Here is a 13,555-nt window from a genome sequence, read left to right on the forward strand (position 1 = left end):
TTTTTTCGTTTTTAAAAACATTTCTTCTTATGATTTTAATCCTTTACATTTAAGCACTTGATTCATCTAGAATCACTTTTGTGAGGGGCATCTGGGTATTGAGCTCAGTGCAGAGTCTGCTTGAGATTCTCTCTCCCTCTGCCCCTCCGGCTTATGCTTTTGCTTGCTCACTCTAAAATAAATAAATAAATAAATAAATAAATAAATAAATAAATAAATAAATAAATAAATCAATCTATCTTTAAAATCACTTATATGAAAGGAGAATTGGGAATCAACTTAAAAAAAAATACGAACAAATGGTGAGTGATTTGTCTTAACACTATTAAATTAGCCATTGTTTCCAAATATTTTGAAATAATACTCTTATATATTCAGTTCATCATATATTGAAGTCTAAGAGAAACAGTGTAGTACGTGATATGGTGGTGGTTAGGGACACAAGATGTAGAACTAGGTTATATGTGTTCACATGCTGACTCATTTAATATCTGTGTACCATTAGGCAAGTTATTTAGTCTCCTTAGGCCTCAGTTTCCTCATCTGTAAAATGATATAACAATAATATTTATCTCACAGAATGATTTATGATGATAAACACATAGTTAATGAGCATTCAGTAAATATTAGCTATCATTTTTTTCTGAGCTGTTCTGTTAGTTTTGAATACTATTATAAAATGTTTTAAAACTAGATAGGGATGATCTTTCTTATTTGCCTTCCTTTTATAATTTTTCTCGATATTCTATTTTGTTAGATAAATTTTATTATTTCCTCAAATAAAAATTCTCATTGTTATTTTGTTAGGAAATCATATAGAATTATGTATGTTAATTCAGGAGAGAATTGATACCTTTATACTGTTGAATTTTTCCATTCAGGAATAGTGTGTGTCAGAAAGGCTTCAACTCATGAATAAAACCTAGATGTAATTTCATTTAGAATAGCTTGGTTGCTTAGTAATATCAAGGTATTTTAGTTTAATGTAACTATTAATGAGGGTATTTTAATGTAACTATTAGGTATTTATTATTGAAATACATGTAAGAGCAAATTTAGACATAGTCTGACACATTAGATATAATTTAGGTAAAATAGCATGTTATAGTAGAATAGACATATTAAGTCAGTATTGTTCCTTTTCCAGAATGTTTATTCCTTTTTACTTTATGAGAGTGGGGTTTGTTAGCTACACAGAAGAAAAATGGGAAGAGTTTATTAGTCTTACTATATAGTTAGTGGTTAGGTGTTCTTGAGGACAATCAGACCTCTTGGTTTTTTCTTTTGGCCTCATTATAAATGATTGACCTTCTGGAATAATCAGCTGAAGGGTCTCTCAAAAGTACCTCTTTTAGTACACCTATGCATTTTAGATGACCTTAGGGTATAGTTTCAGGAGACACTGACTAGATGGTAAGTGTGAGACAGCTGACATTTCCACCAAAGTGCAGTGAAATGAACTGCCTAAAGCCAGACAAACTCTTTCTCAGATTAATATATATGACTCAGTTTGACTTGACTTTTGGCAAGGTTTTGAAAAGTATACGAAGTCAGTAGTATTCACCCTATGAACAAGAAGCACCTGGTAAGCTCACTAGACAAGCATCTTCCTGTGTTCTCATTAATTTGGTAGGAGTGTGATGGGGCCCAAGTGATTTTTTAGTAAGCATCCTGAGTGATTCTCCAGACCTATGGATCACAGTTTTCAAAAATACTGCATTAGCCTTTTCATAGTAGTCTACTTGTAGGACTTAGGCTTGCAGTTGTTTTCAAAGTTTCTTCCTTGACTTCATCCTGTTGCTTGTTAATTTGTATTTCTGTATGAATCCCAGTAAAAGACAAAATACTTTACTTTCCATCCAAACCATGCTGGAAATGTGCCTGAAAGAGAAGTCGGTAGTATTTGTTCTACTTTATAAAGTAATTAAACCCCAGGTATTTCCAGTGAAGGTAGTAGCAGTAAGCAGAAGTTAAATTTCAATTCATTTTTTTTTTTACTATTAAGTAAATTAAGACTTTGAAGTTTGGAGAGTCATCTGTTTCTCTTAACTGGACAATAGGTCTTGCTGTCCTTCCATGTCCTGAGCACATGAGATGTTGGATGCAAATGAAACATGTTGAAGGGATGCGTAGGTGGCTAAGCAGTTGAGCATCTGCTTTTGGCTCAGGGTGTGATCCTGGGGTCTGGGATCGAGTCCCACATCAGGCTCTTTATGGGGAGCCTGCTTCTCCCTTTGCCTATGTCTCTGCCTCTCTCTCTCTTTCTCTCTCTCTCTCTGTGTCTCTTATGAATAAATCTTAAAAAAAAGAAACATGTTGGAGAGCAGTTCTGATTCTCTGACATTCTCTTGCTTAGAGCAGGGTTTCTCAAATAGGAATTGTTGACCTACTGCTTTCAGACTTCCTGCCTTATCTCCATACTAGGTGCACTCTTATGTACTTGATTTTTTATTTGAACCAGCTCACTTCTTTTTTTAACTTAAATTTAGTTTAAAACAAAAACTTAGTATCCCTAATATACATGAAAAACAAGTATTATTTAATATTGATGGGTGATGATAAAAATAAATACAAGAATAACTATGTTATTAGGTTTTAGAAATTGAAGGAAAAAAAACTGCAGTGAAATATAAATGATAGAAAATGTATTTGAAAGTCCTTTAGTTAGAATTGTTCTTTTTGTGCCTCGTCAGATATGCAGCTCACCATCGCTTAATTGAAGGTAAAAGATAAGGTTTTACATCAATATTTTCTTTGTTAGTCCAAATTTTACGTGGTTGTATGTCAGTTAGCCAGATGATAACATCAGGTTTAATAGAGGTTTCTGAATACTTTGAACAGTGGGGTAGGTATACAGAAAAGCTGGATCCCTTGTTCCTGGTCCCTCTGGGCTGACCCTGATCCCTTTATACTGACCTTCACCTCAGAAAAAAGCATACAAAACTTTATGACATTAAAATAACTCCTTTTTCTTTGTGTATCGGGAGTCCTTTCCTTGAGGGTGAAGTGAGTCGCGGTGGATACAAGCCCCAAAATTCCCCAGCATGGTACTGGACTTTGTGTGCAGCTTTTGGTACTGCTGCTCTGCATTCAGCCATTCAGGATGTCCCACTTGTACTGCTGGCTCACAGCTGCTTCTCCACATGCTGCTGCTGATATTCAGGGGGAGAGAGAAACATCAGTCTTCAGGGTGTCTTCAGGCTGTCCTTAGCAGGGAGCCTGTGCAAATTTTCTTCCACTGACCATTAAAAATCATATTACATGCCTCCACAGTTTTTGTGACCTAGGGATATCCATGCTTAAGACTGTGGTTTCTTCAGATGTTTCTTGAACAGTGATGTAACCCCAGCTGCTCCCCCACCTTTTTCCCTAAATAGTAGCGGTGTGGACTTAAGAGTTTTTAAAAAGTGGTCCTTAGAGTGTGAAATAGTTGTCTTACAGTATTACAACTCTTGTAGTTGCGAATGTCTGTTTTGTATACTTGAGTCCATGTGAAGCAGTGCTTCTTGGAGTATTATATAATTAATAATTGAAAGACCGATCTCTTAAGATACAGCTAGAATAACTAATTGTCTTCATTTTGAAAGTTTAGCTGTGAGATTTCTAAGTAGCGTAAGGATGGATTGGTTATTAGGTTGAATTGGCAAAGAACCATGGGCAAGCTGCAGACTTTTCTTGCAGATGTTTTTCCAAGTGTGAATTTGGAAGTCAGGGCAGTGGCTGCTGTAGTAGCTTGGCACTGGGAGTAGGAGCACTGGCAGCAGCTGTTGCTGGGGCCTCTGCTGGAGTCTGAAGGAGATCCTGCTATGCTGTTTCTTTTGTCTTGCCTGTTTGGCTTAATTTCCCAAGTGGACACAATGCTCTGAGCATCTTCTGGCTCGCCACTTGGAGGCTGTGTAACTCTCTGCAAAGGTTCCATTAGTGTCAAAAGAAAGTAATATGTTCACTTGATCATTTGAGTCACTCGGCATCACCCCTACCCTCCACATCCTGTATCTTTAAATCTTCTTTCCAGATCCATCCCAAGGCACCTAAATCATTTAGTAAACTGACTTCTCGCCAAATGTACTTATTTTTGATTTAGTTACATTCAGCCAGTCACAGTATTCACTGGAGGATGCAGAGGTAGAAAGAAAGAAGGCAGGCCTTCTGCTTCTCAAGGTACGTTTAAGGATATTCCTCTAAAGTGGCACTACTGCTTCACTGTACCCAGTTTTCTAGAGATTAAACAGATGTACTTGATGTTGAATCTGTACCTGAGTTGAAAGAAAGTGAACTTTATAAAAGGCTTGCATGTGTTTTTTTGTAATGTAACATTTTTATCTTTAATATGATAAATAAATATTGAGAGCTTTGATTTTCCCCAGCCAGTCGGAGTAATTTTTTATTGGGCCTCTAAGGTAAGCTTTTGCAGATATGGTTGCTAAATACTACCTGTTTATTGCCAGCCTTAGAGACCTTATAAAAGTATGGTTATACCTTAACCTTATTGTGCTCATAAGCTTGTAGCGATCACTTATCCTTCCCATTCTAATTGTTTATGGCATCATTGCTTATATACATTACATAATCAGTGAAAATCCTCTATTAGGAAAATCTGTGAAGAAATTTTCCATTAGTCAGAACATGATAGTAATGGTTTAAAATTTTATGTAAATTTTTTACAGTTAAAAACCATATTGTATCAAACATGTACCTTATTTAAAAATTTATTAAATATGAGAGTGTGCAAAATGCTCTGGACTTGCCTACTCATCTACACACACTTCCCGTCTTATTCTTACCATTGCAATTAGTAGCTTGCTTTTTGAGCTTTGGGAGGATGCTCTTTGAATAGAATTTATATTTGAAAGGTCTTGTTTAAAAAAAAAACAGAGAACAGTAATAGAAGAACAGAAGAACATCTCTGATCTCAGAAGAACATCTTTCTGAGTAAAAAAAAAACAACAACACTCAGACACTTAGCAGTAGCATATCTAAAAAGTTGTCTAAGGCTCCTTTACGAGTTTGCTCAACCTTTACTTAGATCTTCTTGGTAGCTTTTTGAAGGAAATTTGACAGTCAACAGTCATACAGTTTTTCACTTTAAAGCAAGATCTCCATGCCCAGACTGATTTTTGACCATATGTTAAGTCTCTGATTTGTAGACATCGGAACTTTTTCTTACGTGAATCTGTAATCATATTCTGTGTTAGACATATCTCTTGTGCTAAAGAAGAGAGGAGAGAAATCAGCCTACAGTGGTGAAAGGATAATAGTAGCTAACATTTATTGAATACTTACTATGTTGCAGGTATTGTTCCAAGTACTTTTTACTTCTGCGAGTCTGTGTAATTTTTTTAACAACTCTGTGAGATGCAGTTACTCTTTATAATCTTATTTTATAGATGAGAAAACTGAGGCATACAGGTTAGGTAATTCACCCAAGGTCACATGGTTAATGGATGATGGCCTAGCTGGGATTCAGATCTCAGCATTTTGACTTTACAGACTACTATGCTGAATTGTGACTTACAGTGGAGAGTTACATAATTATTTAAATTTTGGTTTCAGTCATTGTAAATGTGACATTCTTTCATTGGGTAGGAATTTGGTCTCTATTATTTCTAAGGTCTCCACTGAAGTGATGAAGTATGTGTGGTCCATTACTGAGCTTTCTGTTTCTACTCTGCCTTTAGAATTTCTGTAATAGTTCTGTGTAGAGGAGGAGTAAAGAATGACATGTAAAAAAACTGTTACATGGATTTTAGTTGCTTAGATAATTGCTTTACAACCCACTGGAGGCTTCAAGCTTGGCAAGAGAGTCATGCATTTTCCTATGTGGAATTCTCTGTGTTTGGGAACCTAAATGTCCTATAAAGAACTGCATTAATTTACATCTACCCTGAACATTCTCTTTTCACCTAGCATGTTTCGCCAAGGGATGCACGACTTGAAAGTCTGGCCTAATGTAGAAGCAGATGGATCAGAACCCACAAAAACTCCTGGCAGAACAAGCAGTACTCTTTCAGAAGATCAGATGAGCCGCCTTGCCAAGGTAAAAAATTATTGGAACAGGTGGAAAGCTCTGAGTGATGTCTGTTGTAGTATAAATTGACATTATGGTTTCAGTCAGATTATTTTTTGATTTAAATTTAATTTTTTAATAATAATTTTATTGGAATAATAATTCATATACCATAAGATGCACTCTTGGAAAGTGGGTAAAGTGATTTTTTTAGTGAATTTACTGAAAGTTAAATTGTATATTCATGCCACTCTTTAATTTTTGAACATTTTTATCAAAAATGTCACTATAGGGATCCCTGGGTGGCGCAGCAGTTTGGCGCCTGCCTTTGGCCCAGGGCGTGATCCTGGAGACCTAGGATTGAATCCCACGTCGGGCTCCCGGTGCATGGAGCCTGCTTCTCCCTCCGCCTGTGTCTTTGCCTCTCTCTCTCTCTCTCTGTGTGACTATCATGAATAAAAAAAAAAAAAAAAATGTCACTATATACTCACCTGTTACTGGTAGTCCTCATTCCCTGTGCTCTCTAGCTCCTGGCAACTATTAATTTTCTTTCTATCTCTGTGGATTTTCCTATTGTGGACATTTCATACAAATGGAATTATTCCCAAGTGGACACAATGGAATTTCATACAAATGGAATTATTCAATATATGGCCTTTTGTAATTCTGTCAGATTTGAAAATATAGAGCTTTTGGTGATATTTTCAAGATGACCATCTACCTTTTTTGTTGACATAGTCTTAAAGATGCAAATATTACATGCTAGAGATTCTTAATGTTGCTTGGAAGTAAAGATTCCTTATGTTATTAGCTGGTCTAAATTATTCTCACACTTCCCTTACCTCTTTTTTTGTAAGCAGATTGAATTGTTACCTTTTTATTGTTTTAGGGGCACTTGGGTGGCTCAGTCCATTAAGCATCTGCCTTCGGTTCAGGTCATGATTCCAGGGTCCTGTATGAGGCTTGTATGGGGCTCCCTGCTAGGCAGGACACTACTTCTCCCTTTCTTTCCCCCTCTGCCTGCTGTTCCCCTTGCTTGTGCTCTCTCTCTTTCTGTCAAATAAATAAATAAAATAATAAAAAAAAAAGAAAATTGTCTTAATGTATTGTTTTCATCTAGGAAAAAAAACAGGTTTAATTCTGGGCTTAAATCACAACGATACAACTTATTTTGTGAGTATTTGTCACAAAGCACTATGTTAGATACTGTTTAAAGATCCTTTTACAATTCTTCTAAAACACTCTCTTTTAATTCTTACATGTAAATTTTCTATGCAATTTATTTATATGAATGATTTTTTAATGTCTGGAGAAAGTTTTGATGCCAAGCATTTTATACCTTACTGCATCAACCTATATATGGAAGAAATGTTAATTATAAAGAATAAGTACTTGAATTGGCTTGGCTTGTTCTTCAACATAAAATTCTTGTTGCCTCGTTTATTCTGTATCTTTTTGTATTGCTTTTTTATGGAAAAATGATATCATAGTTTAATTTTCAATACAGCTACTCATTCTGAGATTTTGTTTACATTCTTACATGGAATATAGGAAAGTTCTCAAGCTTTTCATGTGTGTATTTTCTAAGGGTTTATCTTAGTGATGAACTTTATGCTACTCTGTGACTTTTACAAGTTCTAGAAATCTTACCAGAAGCTGCTCATTTATAGCCCGTGGGTCACAAAAGGTTAAATCTCAAATGGAGGAATAGTGTAGCGTCTATTGAAAAAGTAAAGCTCTTAATTTTTTTTTTTCAGATAGCGCTATGATTCATATTATGGATAGAATTCCAGATTTGAAGGATAATAGGCAGAAGCAAGAAATAAGCTGTATAGTTAATTATACAGTACATCTACTTTGGTTCTCTTTTAAACATTATTTATGCTTCCTTCATATATTCCTAATTTTTTCCCCATTTATTTTTGATGGAAACGTTTTTATAACAACTGACTATGCTGTTTTTCAGACATCAGTATGTACAGAATTAGAATTTGTTTGAAATGGACTTCTGGATTTTTAAGGTAGCATGCTGTTATGCATTTCTCTCTCTCTCTCTCTCTCTCTTTTTTTTTTTTTTTTTTGCATTTCTCATTTTTATCTTTGAATTTTATGGTAGGAAAAAAGATACGACTTGATGATGATCAACTTTATGATCAAAACAATAACCCCTTTTAGGGTTTTTTGGATTCATATTTATTCTTTTGGTTATTAGTACACATTTGGAGCCCTAGAAATGATGTCTAAGCATATGCAGAGCTAAATGGGGTGTTGGGAAGAAGCTTTCTTAACATGTTTGTTAATTGGTAAGAATCATCCGCAGTCTCAATTCTTTTTTTTGTAGTATTTTAGATCCCTGGGCCGAAGGCAGACACTCAAATGCTGAGCCACCCAGGCGTCTCCACAATCTCAATTCTTTATATAAATTGAAGAGTATGCAAGTTGGGTACCAATTTTTTAAAGTGGTGTTAAAATTTATATGTTGTCTGTATTCTCCAGAGTAGCTAACAGTTTTCAAATAAGCCTGTTCATTAATTTATAAATCTTTAAAATGAGAATACAAAGTAATGAGAATGAGCATCTTACAGCTTTTTTTTTTTTTTTTTTCTTACAGCTTTTCTGAGGCTAATTGGAGATCAACTCTTTTCAAAGTTCTTTGCTCCTATTAGAATTGTACTTTTTACCTCAGAGCTTGCCATGCTGCGACATCTTGCTTTGGTGTTAACCTCATGTCTCCCAGAGACTAGAGAAACCATTAAAACCAGTAATTACAGGGATCCCTGGGTGGCTCAGCGGTTTAGCGCCTGCCTTCGGCCCAGGGCGTGATCCTAGAGTCCCAGGATCAAGTCCCACATCGGGCTCTCTGCATGGAGCCTGCTTCTCCTTCTGCCTATGTCTCTGCCTCTCTCTCTCTCTCTCTCCATGAATAAATAAATAAAATCTTTAAAAAAATAAAAATAAAAAATAAAGATTTTATTTATTTATTCATGAGAGACACAGAGAGGCAGAGACACAGGTAGAGGGAGAAGCAGGCTCCTTGCAGGGAGCCTGATGTGGGATTTGATCCCGGGTCTCCAGGATCATGCCCTGGGCTGAAGGCAGGTGCTTAACCGCTGAGCCACCCAGGGATCCCAAAATTTAAAAAAAAAAAAAAACCAAAAACCCAAAACTAATTACTTTCTTACATGGAAAAATACATCATGTTTGTAACATTGTTGAAGGAACTGCTCCCCCTTTTATGTCAGCTCTCTTTCTGGGCACTTTGAATTGATGTGCTTCATTCTTTTCTGTGTAGCAATTGGTCATATTGTTTGAAGTTTCACAACCCATTGTATCCCTGCTGCTGTGGAGGAAGAATGCTTTTAAAAATGATGTCTTAGGTTTGATGAAATTGGAAGCTTGGGCACCTGGAAACACTTTTCAGTGGGAAGAGCACTGTAGTATGAGTCAGAGACTTGGCCATCCCACTGACTCACAGAGAATAGTTTCTGAGCTTGTGAAGTCAGAAGTTTAGAATGGATAATTGCTGAGGTCCTGTGTCACCATTCATATCCTGTTATTTTCAAAGTACTGAAATAGTGGGGCATTGGGGTGGCTCAGTCGATTAGGCCTCCTGCTCTTGATTTCGGTTCAGTTCATGATTGTGGGGTCCTGGGTTCGAGCCCTGTGTTGGGCTCTGTGCTCAGTGGCAAGTCTGCCTGAAGATTCTCTCTCTCCCTCTGTTCTACCCCCCCACTGGTGTGCACTCTCTCTCTCTCTCAAATAAGTAAATATTTTTTTAAAAAGTATTAAAATAGCAAATAATCAGGATTATTTATCTACCTGGATTTTATAGTTATCATCTTAGTAGAGAATAAACATGTGATCTGTTTGCAGCTGTGAATGTGCTGTGTTCATCTCATTCCTTTCTTTCTGCGGTCTGTATGCCTAGAGTATTCAGGACTGCCTAATGAGAGTGATGTGGCTCTGCTCTTTGATTTGGTTTTTGTTGTTTGATTAGTACCTGCTTCTTTAGTTCAGGTTTTCAGACTGGCTTTCTGATTATGTTTCCCTTGCCTTGTATCAGAGAAAGTGCACTTTGATACTTGTTATGTCTGAACTTAACACTATACTTTCATATTTGTTTTGTTGTTAAAATTGCGCCACAGTAAAAAAAAAAAAAAAAAAAATTGCGCCACAGTAGCTCTCTTTTCCTCTCCTCCTCCTCCCTCTCTCATTTTTCTGGTTCCACATTAAAAAGTTTGTTCAATTAGGTTGTCATCCTCTTCCTCAAAACACTTTGAAATTGTCTTTGGTACATTTTTTAAAAACTGGGAAAGTGTATATTCTGTGTTTCCATTTTTATACAAAGGGAACAGATTTTAGATGTAATACTCTTATTTCTCACACTGCCATTTTAAGAAAATAAATGAGTCTTCAATAGAAGAGGCTGATGTGGTTAGAACTGAATGGTTTATTTTTTGTACTTTGATTTTCAAGCCAGTGAATTTACTATGATTGTTTCTAATTGTTGAGAAGGCAGTTGGACTCGAGTAGATAGGTGTACATAAATCTTAATAATAGCGAAGCATATTTACTGTGCGTTGTACCCATGAGCCAAAATAAATAGCACAGTGACAGTTTTCAAACTGTCATGTAAGAAAGTTTATTCAGTTATAGAAGTGCTTTAGTCTTGGCTGCCTGGGGATAATGGGACAAAAGGACTGTGAAATGAAGATGAACTATTTAAATGGCTTGTGGAAAGATGGCATTAGATAATTATTAAGCAAAGAACTTCAAACTCAAGCTGGACTAACTGTTCTTATTCTGACTTATTGCTTGCTCAGCTATGAAAGTTGAATTATGACTGCAGTATGAATAACTGAAGTTTAAAAGCCCGATTTCTAGGTTGGGTATTTTTCAAAGTCAAACCCTTTCAGAAGAATTTTAGTGGAATTAACCTCTTTGATTACTTTACATCATTCTGTGAACATGCCTAGTTTTCCTTTGAGGAAACAAGTGTGAAAAAAGGAAACAAATGCGAGCCTTCAGTTTGGTTTTTATTTTTTATAAGTTGGATTTCTTAGACTTAGTAGGGAATGGGAATAAATGAATGCAATAAAATGTACTCACCCCCCTTCCAGTTTTTCCTCATTATCTTTTTTCCCCAGCTCTAAATTTTGCTAATTAATATTTACAAATGTAGCATCTTTCTGTTTGAATTGATTTGTGAAAATAATCAAAGGCCAGACCTCTGCAACATACACTCTACTTTCATTGTCCATGACCTAGCCTTTTAATGATTGTGGGCCTTACTTGAGCAAATTTACCCATTGTTCCCATCTGCTCCGTCTTTCAGCTTGTCATATTGTAAGAATTTTATGACTAGGATGCATATCCACCTGGGGTTTTGGATGTGACTACCAAGCTTCAGTGTTTGATTTATATTTGAATCCATGTCTTTAGACATGAAAGGTTAGTGCAAAAGCATGCTTCTCCGCTGTCTCCTTTTCATTTTAGCAGCTCTGCTTGATGCCTTTGGAATGTGCTTTAGTTTCTGTCAATTTGATTAAGAGGAAGCAAAGAGAAAGTAACGACTAGATGAAAAATGCTTTGTGGTCTGTGTGACACAGATATGTTGGGGAAAGTTGAGTGTATAGGAGAACACTGCGACAGTGAAGTTATGGTAAGATGAGATGATGTTTCAGGCTGACCCTCATATTGTCTGCACGGGTTCATTCTAAGTCCAGGGTCCAGGATCCAGACTTCAGGTTTATAGCAATAGAAACTGGATGTTTTTAGTTCATCCGGGAATAATTAGTATCTTGAGAACAGGCTCAACGCCAATCAGTTTGAAGGGTTATTTATAATCTAGAGCTGTAGTGTCTAAAATAATAGCTGTAATTCGCATGTGGCAATTTAAGTTAATTAAAGTTAAATAAGATTAAAAATTCAGTTGCTCTGTTATCATAATCACATTTCAAATGCTCAATTGCCACATGTGACTAGCAGCTATTGGCCAGTGCAGATATGGAGTATTTCCATTATTACCAAACGGTCTGTTGGATAGCACTGGTCTAGAGTGCCAATTTACTAATTTGTAATGGGTTAGTGACCATATTATTATGTTTTGGGTAACTGTGTTATTTGTGTCTGCTACCAGAACACTGTTTCTTAAGGTACCTTGAAAATTAAATTAGTCTTCAGGAGATTGTTGATTTCTTAGCGAGCCACGAAGGAGCTAGCCTGAAGGAACTAGAAAGTGCTGTGAGATATTTCAATTTGGGGAAATCTGCAAAGGACTTTCTCTCTTGACATTGTCTTTTTAGAGCATTACTTGAATATGCTTTCTATACTATATCTTTTGAATAAACATTGACAAAATAATCATTTAAAATTGAGATTAAGGTAACAAGAAATTTTTTGGTGACGAAATTTTGTGAAGTGGGATTGAGGCTATTAATTTTAAATTACTTTATAGTACTCTTTGACCTGCTGAAACATTTGCCCTTGAAAAAAAGTATTTTACATTGAATACATTACATTGAGTGGGTACTAGTCTAAAGACATTAATTAGAGTAGCTTACTGAGATTTTGATTTTAAATATGTGGAAAAGTCCTCTTTTGTTAACGTTTTCTTAAAAATTTATTCAATGTTAAAGGGACTTTAGTCTAAGATTCTTGTGCTTTTGAGTATTAAAATGTCTCATTTGACAGTAGCATTTAAAAAATGATTTTACTTCGCAAAATAAAATTTGGGAACATAAGTAAATATTTTGGTTGATATGCAATGTTATATTGATTTCAGGTGTACAACGTGGTGATTTGACATTTATATATTTTATGAAATGCTCACCATGATAAGTGTCATTACCATCTGTCACTGTACAGTTATTACAGTAATATTCCTCTTTGTCACCACCATCATCACCAGCTCTAATGAAGGCACACTTCTGTATGTTGGAGACAAAAGGGTATTACTAGGTAAATGGTGTCATTATTAGTGCCATTATGAATAATAACTAATAATCATAATCATCTTGCATGATAAGGTGTTTTAATATCTAAAAGGCTTTTCGTATAGATTAAGAACTAAAATAGAGAAGTGTTTAAAATCATAACTTTGAACATAGTTTTTCATTCAGATTTCAGTTGTCATTTGTTTAATTGTGATCTTAGGTTAGCTACTTCACTCTTCCTAAGCCATCATCTGTATGATAGTAATAATAGTTAGCATCTACTTTTTTGCATTATTGTGAAGACTACATATAAATGAGATAAACTACTTAAAGGATTTCATATTGTGAGGCATCACTGAGCACTAACAAATGTTAGCGTTGTTACTTTATCTTATGTACTTTCATTTGATTCTAATGAGTGTAATGATTAGACTTGTAACATACATTATTTTAAACTCTTGAAAAGATGGAAACTTAGAGAAGTTAAGTGATTTATTTAAGGTGTCATGTTCAGTCAGTTGAACCAGGACCTAAATTCAGGTCTTTAAAGTCTTCATGTAAATTTTTCCAAAGATAAGTATTTGACTTTTTTAAGATTTAAGGCATGTGAAGG

General features: G+C 35.5%; 1 protein-coding gene across 3 annotated transcripts in view; it reads left to right on the top strand.

Moving 5' to 3' along the window:
• Window positions 1-13,555, top strand: part of PIK3C3 (phosphatidylinositol 3-kinase catalytic subunit type 3) — a 136,981-nt gene that overhangs the window by 9,253 nt on the left and 114,173 nt on the right. For all 3 annotated transcript variants that reach the window (XM_077900602.1, XM_077900600.1, XM_077900599.1), the window contains exon 4: window positions 5,908-6,037. In XM_077900602.1, the coding sequence (XP_077756728.1) occupies window positions 5,908-6,037 (130 nt within the window). The remainder of the gene's footprint in view (window positions 1-5,907; window positions 6,038-13,555) is intronic.

Source organism: Canis aureus, chromosome 6 (assembly GCF_053574225.1).
Source record: "Canis aureus isolate CA01 chromosome 6, VMU_Caureus_v.1.0, whole genome shotgun sequence".
In the NCBI taxonomy this organism is placed as follows: domain Eukaryota; kingdom Metazoa; phylum Chordata; class Mammalia; order Carnivora; family Canidae; genus Canis; species Canis aureus.